Here is a 20,167-nt window from a genome sequence, read left to right as displayed (position 1 = left end):
TAATAGGAGTTCACATTCAGATAAAAGAAATTAATGAAATTCGGATAAAGGTCTATCATATTCTAAAATTTTCTGTACAAACTTCATTTACTGGCGAAGTTTTTCTCTATGTGAAATCGCTACTAAACTTGTATTCGCCGGAAACTTTACCATACCATGTATAAGAGTCTTTAGATGAGAGAATTTTTCTAAAGGAACAGGATAATTAATTAGTTTATTGGAAGTTCTCATCGCAAACCGGTACAACCGATAATACAAATTAATTGTTTTAAGAAGCTAATTTCTCAAGAATAATTCCACCTCGGTGAAACAATAATTTTCCCACTTAATAAAGTCACTTCGACAAAAGAAGATCCTAGCAGTCCGTGAATAATGGTTCTCCATCGATGGATCTTAATGATGCACCGAGAATTCCGACTAGCATGTTCGATGAGATGCAATATATGTTGTCAGGTGGTTCAGGCACGATCCTTCATCTTCGAGGGCATGTTAACCTAATTTGCATTCGGTTGTCAAGTACTGTAGTTATAGTACAGCATGCTTCGTGAACGTCTCATTAATCATCATGGACAATCAATATGCAGAGCAACGTATTCAAATTCGACTATTCTGTCGGAACTTTATCAACGATTTCCGGCAGCGGTCTTTCGAAATCAGAAAGTCTAATCGTCGATGGCGTGACACTCGCGTGCATTTCGCAACATTTGCACGATTTACAATAATTCCTTTCGCCATGATCACATCAAGCAATATACATGAAAGTATCTGAACACTTAGAGGATAAGATTCCAAAGAATAAAGAATAAGTGAAGAGAAGCAAAGAATAAGAATTGCGTTTGAGATTTCGCTTGTTGAAGATGGAGTACAATATGTACAGCGAGGGGAAGCTCAGACGATAAGAATTTATTACTCATTAGCGCGACATGCTCTACGATAATGCAATAACATAGCTCGACCCTTTGTAACCACGTTGCGGTGTACGGCACAGCTTGCGCCCTCGCAATTAGGATGGAAAACCCTTTTACCAACCGTGAAAGATTCATCTCCGACCGAGTTTAATATAATTTCCCTGTTTAAACGCATTATTATTGTTAGATATTATTACTGCGTGAAAACTCCAGAGACATCTGTGAGATCGGTTTTACTCCGTAAAATTAACATCGATGGTTTTCCAAAGAACAGGTTTCTCGCGGTACGGTCTATCTTCTAGGTGTGGAAGCGTGTTCCTCTGACGTTACCGATAACAATGCAACAAGAGCGAAAGAAAAAGCGAAGGCTGAGGAGAGAATAAGCGAGGGAAAGAGAAAAAATAAAAGATAACAAGAGGGAGAGTAGCACGAGATCGTTCTTTGGAGTTGGCCAAGCGCAAAAAGGATTTCTCGTGCGATCGTGATGGAGCCTTGGAGAGTGGCTCGAGACGCTTCGCCTTGAAAAGGCGTATCCCGTATTAGACCTTTTCTCCTATTGACTCGCGTGGAAACGCTGCACACAATCACGATCGATACACCACCGCTTGCTAGCCGAAGAAAGGGACTAGTCGAAGTAAAATGCATCCTTTTTAAGGAGGCACGACTTTTTTGAGAGTCCTAAATTCTATATCTGTTTTTATAACCTAATTCCAGCTAGTTTTCTATAACTTGTCGCGTATCATGGTCCACGAATCGTCGATACGAAACATGCACCAAAGTGCTCGACGCTGCAAAAGCGTACACAAACGTATGTAACGGTTGGTATTCAATCAGCCGTGAATATCAACATCCCCTCAAAGGGAGTACACCCTGCTTCGTCGAAATCGAGTCACGAATAAACGCGGTTGAGAACTGTTACGCCGCGCGCCAATGTCGAATGCGGGTTCAAAGCGAACTGGGAAGAAGCCTGTGATATTTCGTTAGACGGCATTGTTGCTCTAAGGTTGCTTTGGTAATGGAACACATGGGACCTTTCATGAATTGAAAAGGGAAAGAGCATGTCACTGCACAAAGGATCACTGTTCAGATTTTTTACGACAAAGACATAGTTATTGTGATTTCATAATTGAGGGTAGTTCCTGTAAGGTTCAAGAATATCGATTCGAGGATTTGTTCGGTGACTCTGTACTAGGGCATTTCCTCCTACACGGTGTTGCGTGTTCCTTTACTCGAACCTTCGTGTTCCACGACACTAGATTGTAACACAGGAAAATAGAGGAAATATCGAGAGGGCAGAACTTCTCGAACGTTTTCTGGACTATGTGCTTCCTCAGAACCACATTTTCGTTGACTTCCTGGCAATCTTTGCAATTCACTATCTACATATATCGCACCAGTGTCACAAATTCACTGAGAAGTAGAAAACTATTCGTAAATTAAATTTTCAAGATTCAAACGAGTTTGATATTGAAGCATAACGAACCACACTACCAAAAAGAAGTTTCTAAACTTTTCATGGAACTGGTATTCTTGATTTTTCCTCTACACACTTTTGTTCTATTCCCAAGAAAAGCCATCTTTTACTTTCCTAAACTAGATCAGCCGTTATTTTCTAGAAAACGAGAACACAAACTAAAATTCGCAAACCAGATTTTGTCCATAGCTTATATTTTCTCTCTAAAATACGTAACCTTAAAAGAAGTGTAAGAATTCAAGTCACATTGCGGTATATAAGCAGTATCTAACTGAACAGCATTCAATCGATAACATCGTAACGACCGGTATACCTGTGCAAAACTCTAGCTTCAGCGAACAACTCTCTTCCAAGTCAGTAGAGTACAAACAATTCGTAAATTCTTCTATAAATATACGACATATTAAGTGGAATCATTCAATATACACTTTCATAAACATCATTGTAATGTCTTTGTTGTTGCATCCAATATTATTTATTATTAAATGATTGAAAACATTCTGTTCTAGTGCATGGTATATGTGACCTTTCCATGTTTGTTTTTCAACTATTATTAATGTCATGTTACCTTTATTGAAATTATTGGATTGAAGTATGAAGTGGTGGTTGAATTAATTATGTTAATAAGTACATATATATGGAACTATAATATTTGATCAAAGATGTTTTTATAAAAGTTAATGTGAATATAGTAAGAATTCTTTCAGATGAAAAACTTGTTAAATAAGTGATTGAATCGTATTTTATCCTGCGTAAAATTCGGAAAGAGATATGTCGTATAAATTCGGATTTATAACACCATAAATTCGATGTCCACGGGAGGGACATTTATGACATTGCCTGGTAAGGTTCAGAATCGACGTCGAGTTGATTCAGGTTAGGTTTCGAAACCAATTGAGGGACTCTGTGGGAAATGATACAAGTACATTTTTTCCCAGAAACATGATGAGTACAGGAAATAACACAAAAGATCTGTATTTATCTAGAAAATTTCGCTATAAATTTCCAATCCCTTGCAATATTGTTATAACGTTTTATAAAAATATTATACACGTATATTAATTGTCTAACGTTTAGAAGAAGTTCAAAGATTCGCTTAATACTTTTCTCATTGCTATTTCTCGTCCACTTAGATTCCGCGATTTTGTAAAATTTAAAGAAATTCAAATATTTGTAACATTATAATAAACTATGTTGTTTGATCCTCCTAATATGTTCAATATTTCGTCATTTATATCACTTACTCCTCCGAGTATCTTAATTCATATATACTAAGCTAATAGGTTAATCTTAGTTCTTTGCTCCCCCTGTATCCTGAACATGTTTACCTCTTATAGAAGTTTCGTTGTAGTCGACGACAGGCTACGAACTCAGACTGCCAAGGAGCCATCGATTTGTCAAGCTTAGCTGGGCGATTTGGCAGGCTGTCACAAAAGCATCACGCGATGTTCCAGACGATTGGCCATACGTATTATATAGGCGGTCGGTGACCGCTATTGATTATCGCGCGCTGCCAGTGACATTCGGTGGGAAATAATACGCGCGGCCATTAGAACTAACCGGGCCAGGTCGCTTCGATTTCCGGATTTGCAAGGGAGCTAACCGCCGCTTTATCACGGGAACTCGATTCTATCGGTCGTTTATCGACCGCACGACCTCGAGGTCGACGCGTAAATTTTTCCCACCTCCTCAACGCTTGGCCTGCACGCCGCTGATTTCCTTCTAGGAACTTACATTTTTCAATCGAGCCGCAATGGAAGATAGAAACTGCGATCGTAGAGTTTTCTACAGAGTATGTGGAGAATGAACTATGGAATGGAATGAACTATGTTCGAAATTTTATACTAGCATTGTAATTCGAAGATGATTTTAATTGGAAAAAAGACTTGAGACTTCGGTTCGATCATTCTGATATGCGTTGTTGAGTTGCATTTGTTTCGTGTTACTTCAATATCATCGTGTTTGAAACAAGCTTTAGTAATAATTCAGCTGAGTGAGTTTCTTCTTCGTCACTGTTAGAGGTAAAAAACATTCGAATCTCGCAATTCAGCTATTCGATCGATCGATTCTTTTTGTCGATATAATAAAACCCAAACGCAAAAACGGATCTGTGCTGAATCTGGATATTGGCAAAGTTCAGTACTCTTGAAATGCAAAAAGCAGTCCTTAAGCACCCCTATAATTAACGCAAGAACCATCATTCCTGAAGTGATCCAGAAATTTGAGATTGGTAATTATTTACTCAGAGAAAAACACGTACATGTATAGTAGCATAAATCGCAGATTTTGTCCAATTTACATCAATCTATCTTCTTTAAAATCTTCTTCTTAATCCCTTGAAAACTTCTGAAAAATTCAGTCAAGCTGGAAAATTCTAGAGACCAGAATTACAATAACGGAAGGTGCATTCGGCAAATCGAAATCGTCCGATTATCATCAGATTAGAAACCCTCAGCGTGTAACGATCGGAATTTTTATTTGTTTCCTCCATTTTGCTTGGTCTTTATCACAGGGACAGGGAGATTCGAGTAATTCGTCGCTGGTCGTCTCGTCAGCGAAATTACGGCCGCATTCAGTCTGCTGTGACGAATATCTCCCTGGAACGAGAGATCCAACCTCTCTGTTCTGATTTTCTTGTTGTTTTTTTTTAATTGCTCCATCCATCGGGAAACATCGAACTTGCCGGACATGAAAGATATTAAACCTTCTGCTAGCTACTGGTATTTAAAACGTATAAGTATGTCGTATAAAGCACATTTCCTACGACTTTGGAATTGAAAAACAACGATGTGCTCGGGTGCGGTTAACCGATTATAAACGTGAAACATCGTAAACGTAAAACGACAATGTTGTAAACTTTGAAAAATCCTGACTTTCAGGATGTTCAAACGGTCAATACTAAATACGCAGCATTAAAAGTCGCGAAGAAAAAACGTGATCTGTTTGTTGAAATTTCTATAAGACTACGTCTGCTCACTGTCCTCGTGCGAAAGAGACCTTACGCATTCCATTGACACGCTCGAGAAATAGCTAAGTAATTAATGAAATCAGGTTAACTGATGCGAGAGAAAATGTGAGAAAATCGCAGAGAATTTGAAGAGACAAATGGGCTTTTCGAAAAAGAATTACAGCGATGTTCGGGAAACTTGTTAAGTATCGTAAATTCAGCTGAATAATGTTCCAACGATGGAGTGTGGGACTTTCGTTTCCACGAAAGAAGTAATTGCTGAAGTATTTGATTGGTGATAAACGAGGATATCGATAAACCAAGAGTTGATTGTTTGCTGCATGCAGTTTTTGTTACTGGCGAGTATTTATATGGAGGAAGTTTCTACAAATACGGTTGGTAGCTCAACGAAATTTTTAACGAACGCGTTGTCCCAGACTTTCTACCGAATCTCTTGGAGTTAAATCTAACATTGTGCGCTAGAAAACCACATTCGAATAAATGACACGTAAAAAATAAAAGTCATATCGTAGGAGGTATCGTTTCATTCATAATTAACTGCACTACACGCAAGTAAAACAAGTGAATTTACATAATTAACAGCGGTTTATTAATACTTTTCGTTGAAAAAGGAATGTGTGTTCATTTATCGAGTAATACTATCAGCAATTAACGACCTGCCATTTTCCACGCAGATACCTTGAAAAAAATATTCGAACAAACGTATAAGAAAGCAATCAAAAAACCGAATAATTATCCGTAAAACATTTCGTGTAATTTTCTGTCGCATTTGACAGTAGGTACATTTAAATTTCTGATACAATAAACCCCCGAGCATTTTCCAATCATGCACTTTCCAATCTAGTTTCAAATACTTCTTTTTTAGCTTTCTTTGCCTATTTTCTGCATGTTGAAACTTTTATATTATTCGAATCCTATAAAATCCACGATTTCCAAAGTTCGAGAACCAATTAAAACGATCAATTCACCTTCCGAAAAATGCCAATTATTCCTACTTCGATTCAGCATCTATCGAAGGAACATCTAACGGTAAGTATATACCGTAGGTCACTCCTGACCCACATACACGAAACTTGTTCGAACGTAAAGCACCTAGGTCAGCGTTCGAATTATCTGAACAAGCGGTTCGCGTTACTCTTCGCCCCCAGTTGCGAAAGGTCCATTTTACTAGGACTGCGTCTAAATGACTACGTCGACTAAGTTGAAGCTAATTCAGCGAACCTTTTCCAGATGTGAACGTGAGCATATTTTTCGATCAGCTTGGCCAGGAGCTGATTTATACTGCTTGCGTGGGTCTACTTGAAAGAGCGTTCCGTTGCCTCGGGAACGATCTGACGGCTTTCCTGACCACCCTCGATGGCGTGAACGATGTCGTGCAACACCAGTCCGGATCCGAGGCGGAGGCAGAGTTCGTATGCATTGCCACGCCGGAAGCGATCGAGCTTCATTTTACGACTGACCACCCGTCTGTTGCGTATCTATTAGTCGGTAGCCTAAAGGGCATCGCCAGACAATTTTATAACGATGATGCCAATGTACATATTCTACCCGACCCATACAACACCAAATTTTTTAGGTAAGTAGTTTTCGATAATGCATTTACATTCTTTTTATTTTGTTTTTTGTTTTTATTCCCTCTACAATGAAAAATCTCGTACATGCTTGTTTACAGAACGAATTTTTTTATAGTTCATTTTGCGCTTAGTTACAATCTCCAGCGAATGAAATAACTGTAGCAACGGCATATTTGAATATAAAAATTGTAATAAAGTTGGTACGCAGAGGCGAAAACATAGTCACACACGCGCAGAAAGAGGGTTGGCAGAATTTAATCCAGAAAGCGGCTCCTCAACTGCTTTTTATTCTGCTTCCATGTACCGTTATAGATTTAAGCTGAGAATATGTATTTGAAATCTGGTACGTCCAACGGCCAACTTGCGATTTATTGATCGTCGGAACACTCGAAACGAATAATACGCACCGATGTACGATAGTTCTGTGTAACATTCAAAAGAACAATATTTAGTATTTGCTCGTTCGATCGGTAGCCGCTGTGCGTGTAGACATCGTATCGCTCGATTTACACCTATACTGAAAGAGTTCTAGAAATTGCGCCACTATGAAGTGGTCAAATATTGATCGCCGATGTTTGCAGACATTTAAACCAGGAACATACGGACAGCCTGCCGATTTCAAGAACTTCATTATACATTCGCCATCGGAAACGAATTCGTTAAATAGTAAATCTGCTTCCAATTACTTCTAAGAAAAAGACACCGTCCAAATAGTTCGAGCCCAGTTCCGTAATTAGTTCGAATTAGCTCCGTTTTAATTAAGGCACCTTGTAAGGAAAATCGATTCGCACAATGTATGATAAAATGAATTCAAAAAGTAATCAGCAATCTAATAAGTAGATAAGAAATTGGGGTTGCTTTTGTGCATCTCTATGAAATTTGATTTGAAAAGTTATGAAGTTTGGCGATTTGAATATCTGGAGATTGAATACTTTTTGAAAATTGAAGTATTTGAAAGTCTGAAATTCAGAATTTGATCTAACCTATAACATGGTTCGACTTTGTACACTAACCGGAGGCACTCCGTCCTACAAGCGTAATGACGTTCACTGAACTGCTTCGCAGGTATCATATCACTCCAGAGCGCTATAGCGAGCATTTGGTGGTCGATCCGGAGATCGACGATAATCTCGACACGGTTACGTCCCCGTTCCGTCCACTGTCGACCGAAGCCACGGACCTACGTATGGGGGTAGCAAGCTTCTGCAAAGCCTTCCCATGGCACTTTGTGGTTGATCGACAATTAGAGCTGGTGCAGCTTGGAGTCGGATTTATGAGGATTTTCGGGCATCATCTTAACCGATTAGGAAGAGAAATATCGACGTACTTCGCTTTTACACGACCACGCGGAGTTACTTTGATCTTTCATGAGATACTGAAGCGCGCGAATACACCTTTCGTGCTCACCCTACAAAGACCGCAGGGCGTCGATAAATATCCCGCGGAGGTATCTGAATATACAATGTTATTCTTATGCAAATCGATAAAATTATTACACGTACAACGATCAGACCTTTGCCGAATTGCATATCGATGCACGAAATCAAAGATTTAACTTTTACCGTGACAGGGATCGAGATTAATCTCTGATTAAATTTTGTCACGGTTGCTGAAAGTTTGAAGGAATAATACGAGATGAAACTAAATTAGCCTTTATGAAGATCGACGCAAATCTAATTCGATCGAAGATTGTATTACGTTATACGTATTTTTAGGATATTTCTGTAAAATGTTGAAGCATCGAATATATTATCCATATCGAATAGAGTTACAAAAATTTTACTACTAATAGGATTTCAAATCATTCCAGGGTTTGGAGATGAAAGGTCAGATGGTCCATTGTCCTGAATCGGATTCCATTCTATTTGTGAGTTCGCCATTCTTGAACGGTCTAGAAGGATTAACTGGTCGAGGACTTTTTATATCTGATATTCCATTACACGACGCCACGAGAGACGTTATCTTGGTTGGGGAACAGGCCAGGGCACAGGTATAATAAAATTCACATTTTATCCTCTCTCCGGTATCGTTACATTTATATTTATAGAATTCATATGAGCGACAATATTATACATTCCATTAAGCGATGCGTTATGTTATGAGCAATGTAAAAGAGAATTTCAACTTGCAATTTTATCCGTCGATGAAAATTTCATCAATGAATAGTTCTTTTGAAGTATTCATTAGGATTTTCAATTGGGTAGAATGATGTTCAGATTGTAATACATCTTTAAAGGACGCGTCTGTTTGAAAAGATTTTGATTCCTCAGGATAGAGGGCAACAGCCTACAGAGCGTTACGTTCTAGATGGCGACACTATCCAGTACAGTGGATGGAATCAAACATGTGCTGATAAAGTCGTTCTCTTTATAAATCCATTATTTAAATTCTCTTTTTTTTTTGAAAATTATATAATCATACGGAAGAATAATTTTAATTAAAAATTAATTTTCTGATGCAGGATGGTTTGAGAAGACGGATGGATAAATTGAAAAGCTCTATAGAAGAAGCAAACCTAGCTGTGTCTGCGGAAAGAGAAAAGAATGTCAGCTTGCTTCATCTTATATTTCCTCCAGATATAGCAAAGCGTTTATGGTTGGGTAAATATTTCAATTACGGTTAAACCAATAGAAAAGTCCTAGTATTTTAACTTTCGTTTCTTATTTGATCTTGAATTGTAATTTTATCTGAATTCAATTGCATATTTTTCTTTCAGGGGAGACAATCGAGGCAAAAACTTATCCTGAGGTGACGATGCTTTTCAGTGATATTGTCGGTTTTACAGAAATTTGTTCTACCGCGACACCAATGATGGTTATCAACATGCTTCAAAACCTTTATGAACAGTTTGACTCATTTTGTGGCCAGTTAGATATTTATAAAGTGCGAATTTTACGCAAATGAGTGTATTATCTTCTAAGACTTATTATGAAGATATTAATTAAGTTAAAATCAAAATTTCAGGTGGAAACAATTGGAGATGCCTACTGCGTTGCATGTGGCCTTCATCGTAACACTCACATTCATGCACAACAAATAGCTTGGATGGCTCTAAAAATGATACAAGCATGTTCTCACCATTTAACTCACAAGGGTAAACCAATAAGGGTGAGGAAATATTTACGTGTCCTTAATGTATTTTACTATTGGGTTTGTATCCCATTGAAGATAGATACCTTTTAGTTGGGAAATTTTTTTAATAAATCTTATATCAATTAAAAATGTCTCCGACAATGTTAAAATTCTAATCAAATACTATACACGCATGTAGAAATGACTAATATTCCACGTTATACACATATTTCAAGGATATGGTATTTAATTGTTTACTATTCCTATTTATCAGACTATTAAAACTTTTCCCATTTAAAGTATCCCTTGCTTGCGATGACAGAAAGGATGATAAGTAAGGTGACTGCGCTACTGCATTAACTTTCAAAGTAGGTTACGCCAGATTTAATGCGATACAGGCTATAGTTCACTACAGTTAATAATTTATTACTTTGTAATTTACGTCGGTATAATTAAATATTGTATTCTTACGATTTTAAAATTCATTTATCATGTTTGTGATATTTCGAAATTTTCATATAATGGTAATAACACGAAATAAATGTTACATATATTATTCCTTCCTAAAATTTTTTAATTTGAAGACTATAAACTGCAAATGTCTTCTTCTAATTGATAGAATTCCAATTTTTACTTCAATTTTTAATAAGGGAAATATTCATAATGAAAATAATATTTTAGATGCGCATTGGCATTCACACTGGAATGGTACTAGCAGGAGTTGTTGGAAAAAAGATGCCGAGGTACTGTCTTTTCGGACACAATGTTACCTTAGCTAATAAGTTTGAATCTTTAAGTGAACCTCTTCGTATCCACATTAGTCCAACGACGTATGTGTAAGTATTTTCCACTTATAACATTAAGGATATCAAATCGATAATATAGCAGTGTACTACGTATATATATTCTTACAGTAAGTCTCATGTCACTTACATTGTGATTTGTTTATGGCAGCTTATTGAAATATCCTATATCAGGATTTGATCTGGAACCGCGACAAAAGGAATTCTTACCAAAGGAATTTCCAGCTAACATAGAAGGAACGTCTTACTTTCTGAATGGCTACAAACACAAGGACGTTGACGTCACTTTCCCGTTGGATTTACATATTCAGAGCGCGATCAGGGAATACGGGCTCGGGAGCAGCGTGTAGATACTTAAATAATAAAAACCATTCCAACGAATATACGTCGTTCATGAATGTCGCTATACCAACGTTACTCTGTCCATACTAACAACACTTTCTCGGTAAACGTCTGTTTCTAATGAGTTCACAAACTGGTACCGTGTAACAACGCTGATTCTAACCAGCCTAAACGGCCAATTCCCGGGCCGATAATATTTATACGCAGAGTATTAGGTTACAATTATTATATACTTATGACCATGTGAGCAAATAAATCTGTATCATAAATCATCTGATTTATTTAATTTGTCGACATTCCACCGATATCTACTCTGTCACGAATGCCACATTCCTTCATTAGCGGCCGGATATTAACGCTGCGTAACTTTATCATCCGACATTGATCGATCTACAAATTTGTGAGAGATAAAAAGACAGTTATCATTTAATTAACTTTATCATATTACGATCTAAATAATAAATAGCCTGCAGTCGAGTTTTACCAACAAACATTCTATTTCCCAAGCGTATACAACTGCGAGAATATCAATATCTCGAATGCTTACCGCGAGTCGATATAGCGCCATTCTTTCATTCCGTTCCTTACTAACCACTATCCCTTTGAAACCGACCAGTTGGTTTTATTTTTGATAAGACTTGTTCCAGATTCGAATCTTTTACAACGTGATTCTTTGTTCGTGGAAATAATAGAACAATTTGTATTCTTTACCGAAGAAGCCGGTTATCGTTACAGGCTGCTCCGTGGCGCGTTGTCCGACCAGTTCTTTCTTTCCTTCCTTCCCTTCGACCTGATACTCTATCGGTGCACTTTCCCCCGCGACATTACTTATTTACCATGGTACGTTACGTTCCCGTGATCGCGTCCGTTCCGGTTTCCTCCTCGCCACCACTGTTTCCCTTGATTTCTACCATTTAGCCGCGACGTTAATGTCTCGAATGTCGTTTCATTTGCACGAAACCCATTGTCCAAGGAAAAGAAATGTGATCGTAAAGGAAGACGAGTGGAGTACCTATGTTTAGTCGTGCTGAGATTTAAATCCTACCAACGTCTCTGACTTCCAGATCGATTTCTAAATTAGTATAGCTCTCTGTTACTAAATACTAAATATTCTTTTAATTCTACACAGATTTTTTATTGATCGTTAAATTTCTTTATGGCTACTATCATCGCAGGCTTCAATTACATTTTATGATATATTCTCTTAGATAAATGTCATTTTACGAATAGAAATATGTTGTTCATATTTATAGTTCACCAAACATCTTGATGTTCGCTATGTTGACTCATGGATATTAATTTAACTTAAATGCTACACATTATATCGAGACTCGTCAATTTCAAAATGTATAGAATAGACTGTGCAAATAATCGCTCTTCTTCGAACATCGTAATTGTTTTTTCGGCTTTATTTTGCAAGATCTTTGCATGACCATTTCGAATTGGCGTTTTCATGATTTCAACATGTGAATCGAATTTATCTTTCGTTCCAGAAAATAATCATAATCTATTAATAAGCATTGTAAACAAACATATTGAACAATTAAATCCATACGATGCAATTGATTGTATTAAGAATTAAAGTGTATATTACAGATAATTGTAAATATTACATGTATTAAACGTATAATGAAATAATGACGTTCAATATGTCGGTATTATATAAATATAACGTAGCAATTCTAAAAAAAATTGCACAATTTTCCAATAAATGTTACAGGTATTAAATTAATGCATCAAGAAACTGTAATATTTCAAGGACAACTAATTATAATGTAGCACGAAGAAGATTTTTTAAATTGGTTATGAATTTCGTTATTATCGAATTTTATTTTCAACTTCATTGGAAATCGGTTTTTGAATAACCATGACTGGGCTAGCCAGTTCAATATGTAATAAGACAATGGTAGTATTACACTTTCACAGATCGATACTCGAGTGAACTTTACTTTCAGCTTCGGCTAAAATCTACAGATAATCATGGCACAATCTGATACAGTAGAACTCTCTTTATTGGAATGAAATTTTAGTTAGTGCCGGATTAAATGAAACTCCTGTGAGATTGAATCCACTTATCTAAATGTGAATTCCTATTATTTGAATGAGGAATCGTACGTAGTGAACGGAATTAGGAAGCCACTATTACATGAACTATCTGTCATATGGCAAGTTCTAATAAATGGACTATTACCTTTAATTAAATACTAATTTTTCTTCTATTTTGTTATAACCACACTTTATAATCACTATACGATTTCATATTTCCTTATAAAAACAGCTGACAACTAGACATGAAACAGATATTTCCTATGTTACTGAAAAAACATGCTTTCACTTTCCGATTATTAAAAATTTGAAACCCCGTTATCAAGGAATTACAACCTTTATGCTAGACTGATTTCATACCTTTTGCACAAACTATATTGTATCATTAGTGCAACCGTGTCATAGGGAGAAAGCAGGATCGATAAATTCTTCCAATATTAACTTCGGTTGTATGAATTATTTGTTCCCTGATAGTAGCTCGAGATAAATGAAGTTCTGCCGTAATGGTTTCCAGTATTGCAAAAGTAGCCAATCACGCGTTTGTTCGAAGGGTCCCTGTACTGGTTCGTACTATGTCGACACTCATAATTCCGGAGCATACACGCGTTATTTTACCGAGTTGTCACAAAAGAAATCGGGGGAATAGCGTAAAACTAAAAAGCCGGCAAGAAAGGAATTACAAAAGAACCGGCAATGTCCTGGTTGCCTGGTTGCGCGGCCGCACACATAATACCGGCGTATCTGACCGCGTGCTTTTTCGCGTTCCTTGCCTGTGTAAACGTACCTTTACTATTTCTTATGCTGCCATTCATCGCAACGAAACCCGAGGCCGTGCAAAGAGAAAGAAATTAAACATTGGACCTTCCGGCTATGCCGCGTAATCAAACGCCGCTGAAACTAACGAAGCAGTCCGCGGAATGAGACAGACAGAGCCTGATATCAAAATACAAGAAACGAGCCGGATACAGAAAAAGAGAGAGAGAAAGAAAAAAGGAAATAGCACGCGCGAGAGTAGGCATAGGGGAATAATAACTTAGATGACGTGCAATGAAAAGTACACGTAGAGAGAGAGAGAGAGAGAGAGAGAGAGAGAGAGATAGGCCAGCGGAAGAAGGAGAGAAATGAGAATATCTTCCGTTTGCGAGAACGAGCATCGTGAGCATCATAGCCATACAGTATTATGTCTCTTCTCTTCAAAGTATGACTATGGTGGAACGAAATTACACGTAATGGTAGAAAATGACGAAGGGAAAGTGGTGAACAGATGAGAAAGGACGGTCGTATTGATGAACATTTATAGAGGAAAAAGCAGCTAAAGGTCGACCGTAAGAAACTACGGCGACTTCTGAAAGAAAAGTTACTTGGATTACGCTGATCGAGATGGCAATTTGGGTAATCTCTCTCAAGCTTTGTTCGATAATACTCATTTGGAGCATCCGATAGAGATATTTTAGAAGATATTCCGGTCAATTTATTATTCATTGCGTGAACAGATTAATATAATAATACGAGAGTAATTTGGAAAGTTTAAAGGTTAATCCACAGATAATAGGAATATTTGAAATATTTGGCATGATAAAACCGACCATTCATGTCATAAACGATCTTAAAGTCTAGTAATTGAAAGAATATATTGAAAAATGAAAGAAACTTGAAACCCAAAGTCGTATATTATCATTATCGGATCACGTGAATTTTTTAAGTAATCCTGATGAAAAAGAAGTGATAGCTCAATTTCGAGAACGTTCGTCTAATAATGACGTCCATTCATCCGCCAGTCTGTCGACAATGGGTGCAAATTAAGCTTGACTGAACGGAGCATCCTAAGCAAGAGATAATTTCTTTCTTCCACTAGCTGATTCATAATAATTCGAATTCGGTAAATATATTGTGTGTTGAAGTTTACAGTATCTCCGCTTTACACTCGAAATGTACATTATTCCATCCGAATGAGTACATTGTTCCCGTGCCAGGGATCCTCCTTGCAATAGATTGCTCATTGTACGCTAATGCACCGAAGTAATCGATTAGCGAGCACTTCTGTGCATTTAGAGAATCATCGGACGTGTATGTCAGACTATTAATTAGGTGACGCATCTGGGCTCGCGGCCACCGTACGAAATTTCACAAGTTTCAAATCCGTTTTAATTGGAAACGCGAGTATCATCGATCGAACAAAACGCGACAACTCACCGTAATATCTGTTGAATGAAACGTAATCGATGCTAATGAAAGTATGAAAGTATTTTGCGCAATATTCCGTGTCACTGAAAATAATTTGAACGAAGTTCATTTCCTTCAATTTAACGCGTTTCTACATTTTTGTCTTTACGCATTTAATTAGTTATGGTAAAATACAAAAAAGAAAAAGGGATGAAATTGAGAGGTTAACTCGAAGGATAATAACTTACAAGCGAGTTAACTTTCATTTTTACATAGCTACGTAAATACTTTAATAAGATACTCACGTGGTTAAACGCTGATGGTAGGATATTTCAACTATCCCAAGTTTAATATACGCGGCATTATCTACATTCTCAGCTTAATTACATTCTCTTAATAGTTTGTAACAGCTCCAAGTAAACTGATACTGAGGTATCCTGAAATTAAGAAATCATTTTATTATGCGAAAGAATCGAAGTTCAGTGAATTATTCGAATTATTTGCTACTAATGATTTACGTCTATGTTTTTGATATTTAAAGATATGTAAAATTATCCACGGAAAACTGTTGAAGGATAAAAAGTATTCGCAAAAATGTTCGCAACTAAAGTATAGTACAAACAAAAGAACAGAACACGAGGAAAAGTTGTGCATCATGGAGTTCTATACTTATACAAGCAGGTTAATGAGTGAAAAAACTTGGATGGACATTGTATTTAACTGAAGTAATGAAAGTTTACCAATTACCAGAGGAACAATGTTTGTTAGATACTTTGTATATTTTTCACACCTTATAATTAACTAATCGTGTTGAAAAATGTCACGAATTGATTTAAGCTTAGGGTTGCGTTATATCGTGCAACTGGAACAACTTAAAAATTGCGGAATATGTAGATACTTCGAAAACTTTATTAATTTCCGTAGAATTTCCATTCATAGGATTTAAGAATTGCTTTTTTAGAATTTTTTAAAAATATCACAATAAAAATAATTCTTTGACATTTGTATAGGATTAAATAATCGATAATTAAATAAATAAGGAATATCTAATAACACTTATTACTTCGTCACAGCTATAACTGATTTTATTAGCAAGTTTTAATTTTACGCTCAGTTTTTGCTAGAGAACATAAACATTTTTCATTCTTCACGTTTTAGTCCCTGCTCATCCTCTTCCCATGGCGAACAGGACAAGTATGAGACAATGAGACAGGCTTGAAAAATTACCGCAGTACTGTCTACTGCAAAAGTTTCATTAAGAAACACTTGGTAATTTATTTTCGCACCTACAACCGTCTAAGTCCTCTCTTTTTATTCAAATCTTAGTAAACAGAATCAAACAAGTTTGCTACAGAGGTTCTTAACAAAAAAAGATTAGAAGTTCTTAAAAGAAAGAATCCTTAGAGAAACGAGATAATGATTTAACATCTGCGGGTAAAATCGGTATAAATATGTATCAACAATATTTCTACTTTATGACGGTATCGATCTTCTTTCATCTTTGAAAGACTGTCATAAAAGCTGCATAAACTGGAAGAAAATGCAATAAAGTCGAAACTACTTCGTTATCAATTAGAACATCTTAATGGAATGCTTTCGACGGAATATGTCATATACAACACGATTTCCGATTCATACCTGTTCTCCCATATCTATTCTCATAATGCGAGCACGAATGCACGATATTGAGATACGCGTGTATTCTTTGTGCCGTTTCATTCAACTGTCTCTCTGATCGATTCGCTTATTCGATTAAACTGCAATGACTTCCGGCTTTTGGAAACGATCCGAATATTAAATATTTAGCGAATACCTCGCTGCGCAGTCGTTTATACGTACCAAAATGTCTTCTTCCCTCTTGTTGACAAAAAAATATTCGAGTATAAACATGGCGCGGTCGAAATTGTTATACACGCGGACAGAAGATTATTCTTTATGAAAGAGCAAATCAAACGAGCAGAATAAAATTTGTTCGCCCGAGGCAGTTTTCGAGGCATACATACACATTTATATAGCTAATATAAAATACGGTCCATTGATTACTATAATGCTCCTTATAGTTAACTATGTAAGTGTATAATATATATATTTTTGAAAGTAAACCTTGAATGACACTAACCTTTGTTTACTTCTGCGTAAGAAATCATTTTCTGTTTCTCATTATAAAATATTTTTGACCGCACCCCGAACATATGCATACGAGAAAGAAGGAGAGCAAAAAGAAAGGAAGGTACATATACGAGCACAAGTTAAAATTATTGGTATTACGAAACCAAAAATTTATCGCGGATACGAAAGCTTACATCTCGTTTCCGACTAACGTACTGAATTTTCAAACGCGCAACACCAAACCCTTTAACCATAATGATTCTACATTGTATACGTATCGTCAATATCGTACGCAATTCACTACGGAAAAATATTTCATGGACAATTTATCCTACGATCGGAATAACGGGACGTTATCTGGTATTTCTCGGAGTTGCACGAAATCATGGTTGATTCGGTTAATCTGTTCACGCGCGGGAAGAGATCATATAAAAAACTATTCTACGCGAGATATTATTAGCGTAAAAAGATATTTTGTCATGAATGGGATGAGGTCGAGAGACGATGCATGAAATACACGAACGAGGGGACTATGGTGAATGGAACGTAATTTATTCAATTGCTACTAATAAATGGTGTACTCCCGAACAGCACGGTAGATACGCGCGACTAAAAATTCGCCCGCCATTGCCACTCCCTCTGCATTCTGATTTAACGTTGATCAATCGTAACTTCGGCGTTCGAACACTAACATACACGAAGAGAAAACGAACGATCCATTTCCACGACTGATTCGTTCCACAATGGCTATTGTCTCTGACGCGTTTATTTACGCTTGGCAGCCTTGCCGACTAACATTTCACGAGCCTAAAAAACGCCGAATACAAAGCTGTCGCTAACGATTTAAGTCGCAATAAATACAATTATCCAATTGCAAAGGTAACGTTATAACCTACATATCGAACGATGGTTACGTACAATTCATCCACGTTAGTTCGTATTGAATAGTGACCACGAAGCGAGAATATCGGCAACACGATGCGTTCTCGCGTATAGATTAAAAGGAATTCCCATGATCGAATCGATAGAAGCGAAGCGTGCTCGATCGATGAATTCTAAAGTTTGCGCCGGAACTATTGGATTTAAATTACACTCATCGAACATTTACACCTGTACAATAGAAAAATATAGTCGACCATACGTCCATCATGTCGCGCGTAGATTCGACTCTGTTTCGAGATAACTCGTGCCACGTGCTCGCCAAATGCGTATACACTATACATGCGTCTTCGTATGTATTCACAATCCAAAAGAGATTGTTTACCGCGACCCGCGTACCGTCGTGTGAATGTCGACCGTGTTTACCGAGGGGGCTTGGGAACTTCTTCGTAGAAGTGAGGTAAGAGCGATAAACAAACTAACCTCGAAGTTTAGTGGTTACATGCTAGACTGACAGTTAGATATATTATACATATACATACTTGTGACTTACGATGAACTTAAATCATACCTCTGCTCTGGTGGCAGTTTGAGGTACTTCAATAAAAGATTTGACTTTGATCTTATAGATTTCAATTCATAGTTAAATAACTAATCTAAAAAATCTACGATGCACTTCTTATGAGATACAAATTTTAGCCTATAAAAGATGACTTGAAACGATATATTGAAGAAGTGGATAATGTATTTAGAATGAATGATTCTTACCATTGAACGTGATCACGACGCATAAAATGTATAACGTCGTACCAGGATCGCTGTCTCGTTATATTTACAAAAATCGTGATTGTTATTTTCGGATGGTATTTCTGCATCGGTGAATCGCGAAGGATTTGATTTAGGATGTGCAGAACCCGTACGAGAAACGTACACTCGAGTTTCTAAGGAATCGAAATACAGAGAGACCGGCCAAAGACGCGTGACGCTGTAGGTCGGGTATCGGCCGCCAGGAGCGCAGCAATCGCGTACGCTAGCCTCAAGACTTTCTCGACACTCAGTCTGCCGGAGTCTGCAGCGCGCGAAAGTTGTATGTGCGACGCATAGCGTGTGTTATATCGGGCTCGTACAGGATTTCGTTCGCGCGTCAGTGCTCTGCGATCGACAGTTTCTTTATCTTTGTGCAACGTAATGTGACAATCGGGACGCACGCCTCAGTTCGTGATCGATATCGATTCTCGCGGTATCGAACGTGGATAAATAGATCGCAAGTGTCGCTGTTGTCGTTTTTCGTTTCTGTAACTCGTCGAACGCGTTACCACGTGATTTTTCTCTAGAAAGTTTGTAACGCGGAGGCAACCGTGTTTTTCGTGCGGCGACTTACAGTGAGTGTTTTGATCATTTCCGGAGTGTGATTAATTTGCGAGTCGTTCCGTGAGCCTTCGATGTATATCGATATATACACGATGTACGCGTTGCGGTGAAAACGGAGGGAAAAAGAATTTAAGCGGGAGTGGCGTTGGTAGTTTCGTTCGTTTCGTTTCGTGGATCAGCCACTCTCTGTCTTTGTGTGTGTCGCAGCTGCGGCGTCTCTCGCAACTGGCCAAAAGAAACAGAGAAGGAAAAGGAGCAAGGTTGCTGGTGGCGGCTCCGATTGACGGATAGGATCGTTCCAGCTTCCAGCAGCGGGCAGAGCGTCCACCTTGTATGGCAGTAAGTGTTGATATTTTTTTTTCTTTCCTCGACCGGACTTGATTATTCTCTTTCTCCGCGCGCGTCTTTGACTATGACCTTCTTGGGATGTACACGAATAAGAGTAGTCGATCTCTTAC

At 37.5% G+C, this 20,167-nt stretch overlaps 1 protein-coding gene and 2 long non-coding RNA genes across 4 annotated transcripts in view; 1 reads left to right on the top strand and 2 right to left on the bottom strand.

Moving 5' to 3' along the window:
- Window positions 1–11,413, top strand: part of LOC117213625 (head-specific guanylate cyclase) — a 48,274-nt gene extending 36,861 nt beyond the window's left edge. The window contains exons 4-11 of the mRNA XM_033459122.1: window positions 6,581–6,926; window positions 7,990–8,371; window positions 8,735–8,914; window positions 9,386–9,524; window positions 9,641–9,807; window positions 9,889–10,032; window positions 10,678–10,832; window positions 10,951–11,413. Of these exons, the coding sequence (XP_033315013.1) occupies window positions 6,581–6,926; window positions 7,990–8,371; window positions 8,735–8,914; window positions 9,386–9,524; window positions 9,641–9,807; window positions 9,889–10,032; window positions 10,678–10,832; window positions 10,951–11,149 (1,712 nt within the window). The 3' untranslated portion in view covers window positions 11,150–11,413. The remainder of the gene's footprint in view (window positions 1–6,580; window positions 6,927–7,989; window positions 8,372–8,734; window positions 8,915–9,385; window positions 9,525–9,640; window positions 9,808–9,888; window positions 10,033–10,677; window positions 10,833–10,950) is intronic.
- LOC117213626 lies at window positions 11,181–12,450 on the bottom strand. Its single transcript, XR_004488693.1, has 2 exons — window positions 11,689–12,450; window positions 11,181–11,531 (listed from the first exon to the last, which is right to left on the bottom strand). It is a non-coding gene; the product is annotated as an uncharacterized LOC117213626 (long non-coding RNA).
- A 3,204-nt stretch (window positions 12,451–15,654) lies between these two features.
- LOC117213704 lies at window positions 15,655–19,566 on the bottom strand. 2 transcript variants are annotated; one of them, XR_004488707.1, is made up of 2 exons: window positions 19,107–19,566; window positions 15,655–15,787 (listed from the first exon to the last, which is right to left on the bottom strand). It is a non-coding gene; the product is annotated as an uncharacterized LOC117213704 (long non-coding RNA). The 2 variants fall into 2 exon arrangements; XR_004488708.1 differs by lacking the exon at window positions 19,107–19,566 and adding an exon at window positions 18,570–18,857.
- Between the last annotated feature and the right edge of the window lie 601 nt (window positions 19,567–20,167).

This window comes from Bombus bifarius, unplaced genomic scaffold (assembly GCF_011952205.1).
Source record: "Bombus bifarius isolate JDL3187 unplaced genomic scaffold, Bbif_JDL3187 scf7180000009125, whole genome shotgun sequence".
NCBI classification, from domain to species: domain Eukaryota; kingdom Metazoa; phylum Arthropoda; class Insecta; order Hymenoptera; family Apidae; genus Bombus; species Bombus bifarius.
This window is presented reverse-complemented; position numbering and strand designations above follow the sequence as displayed.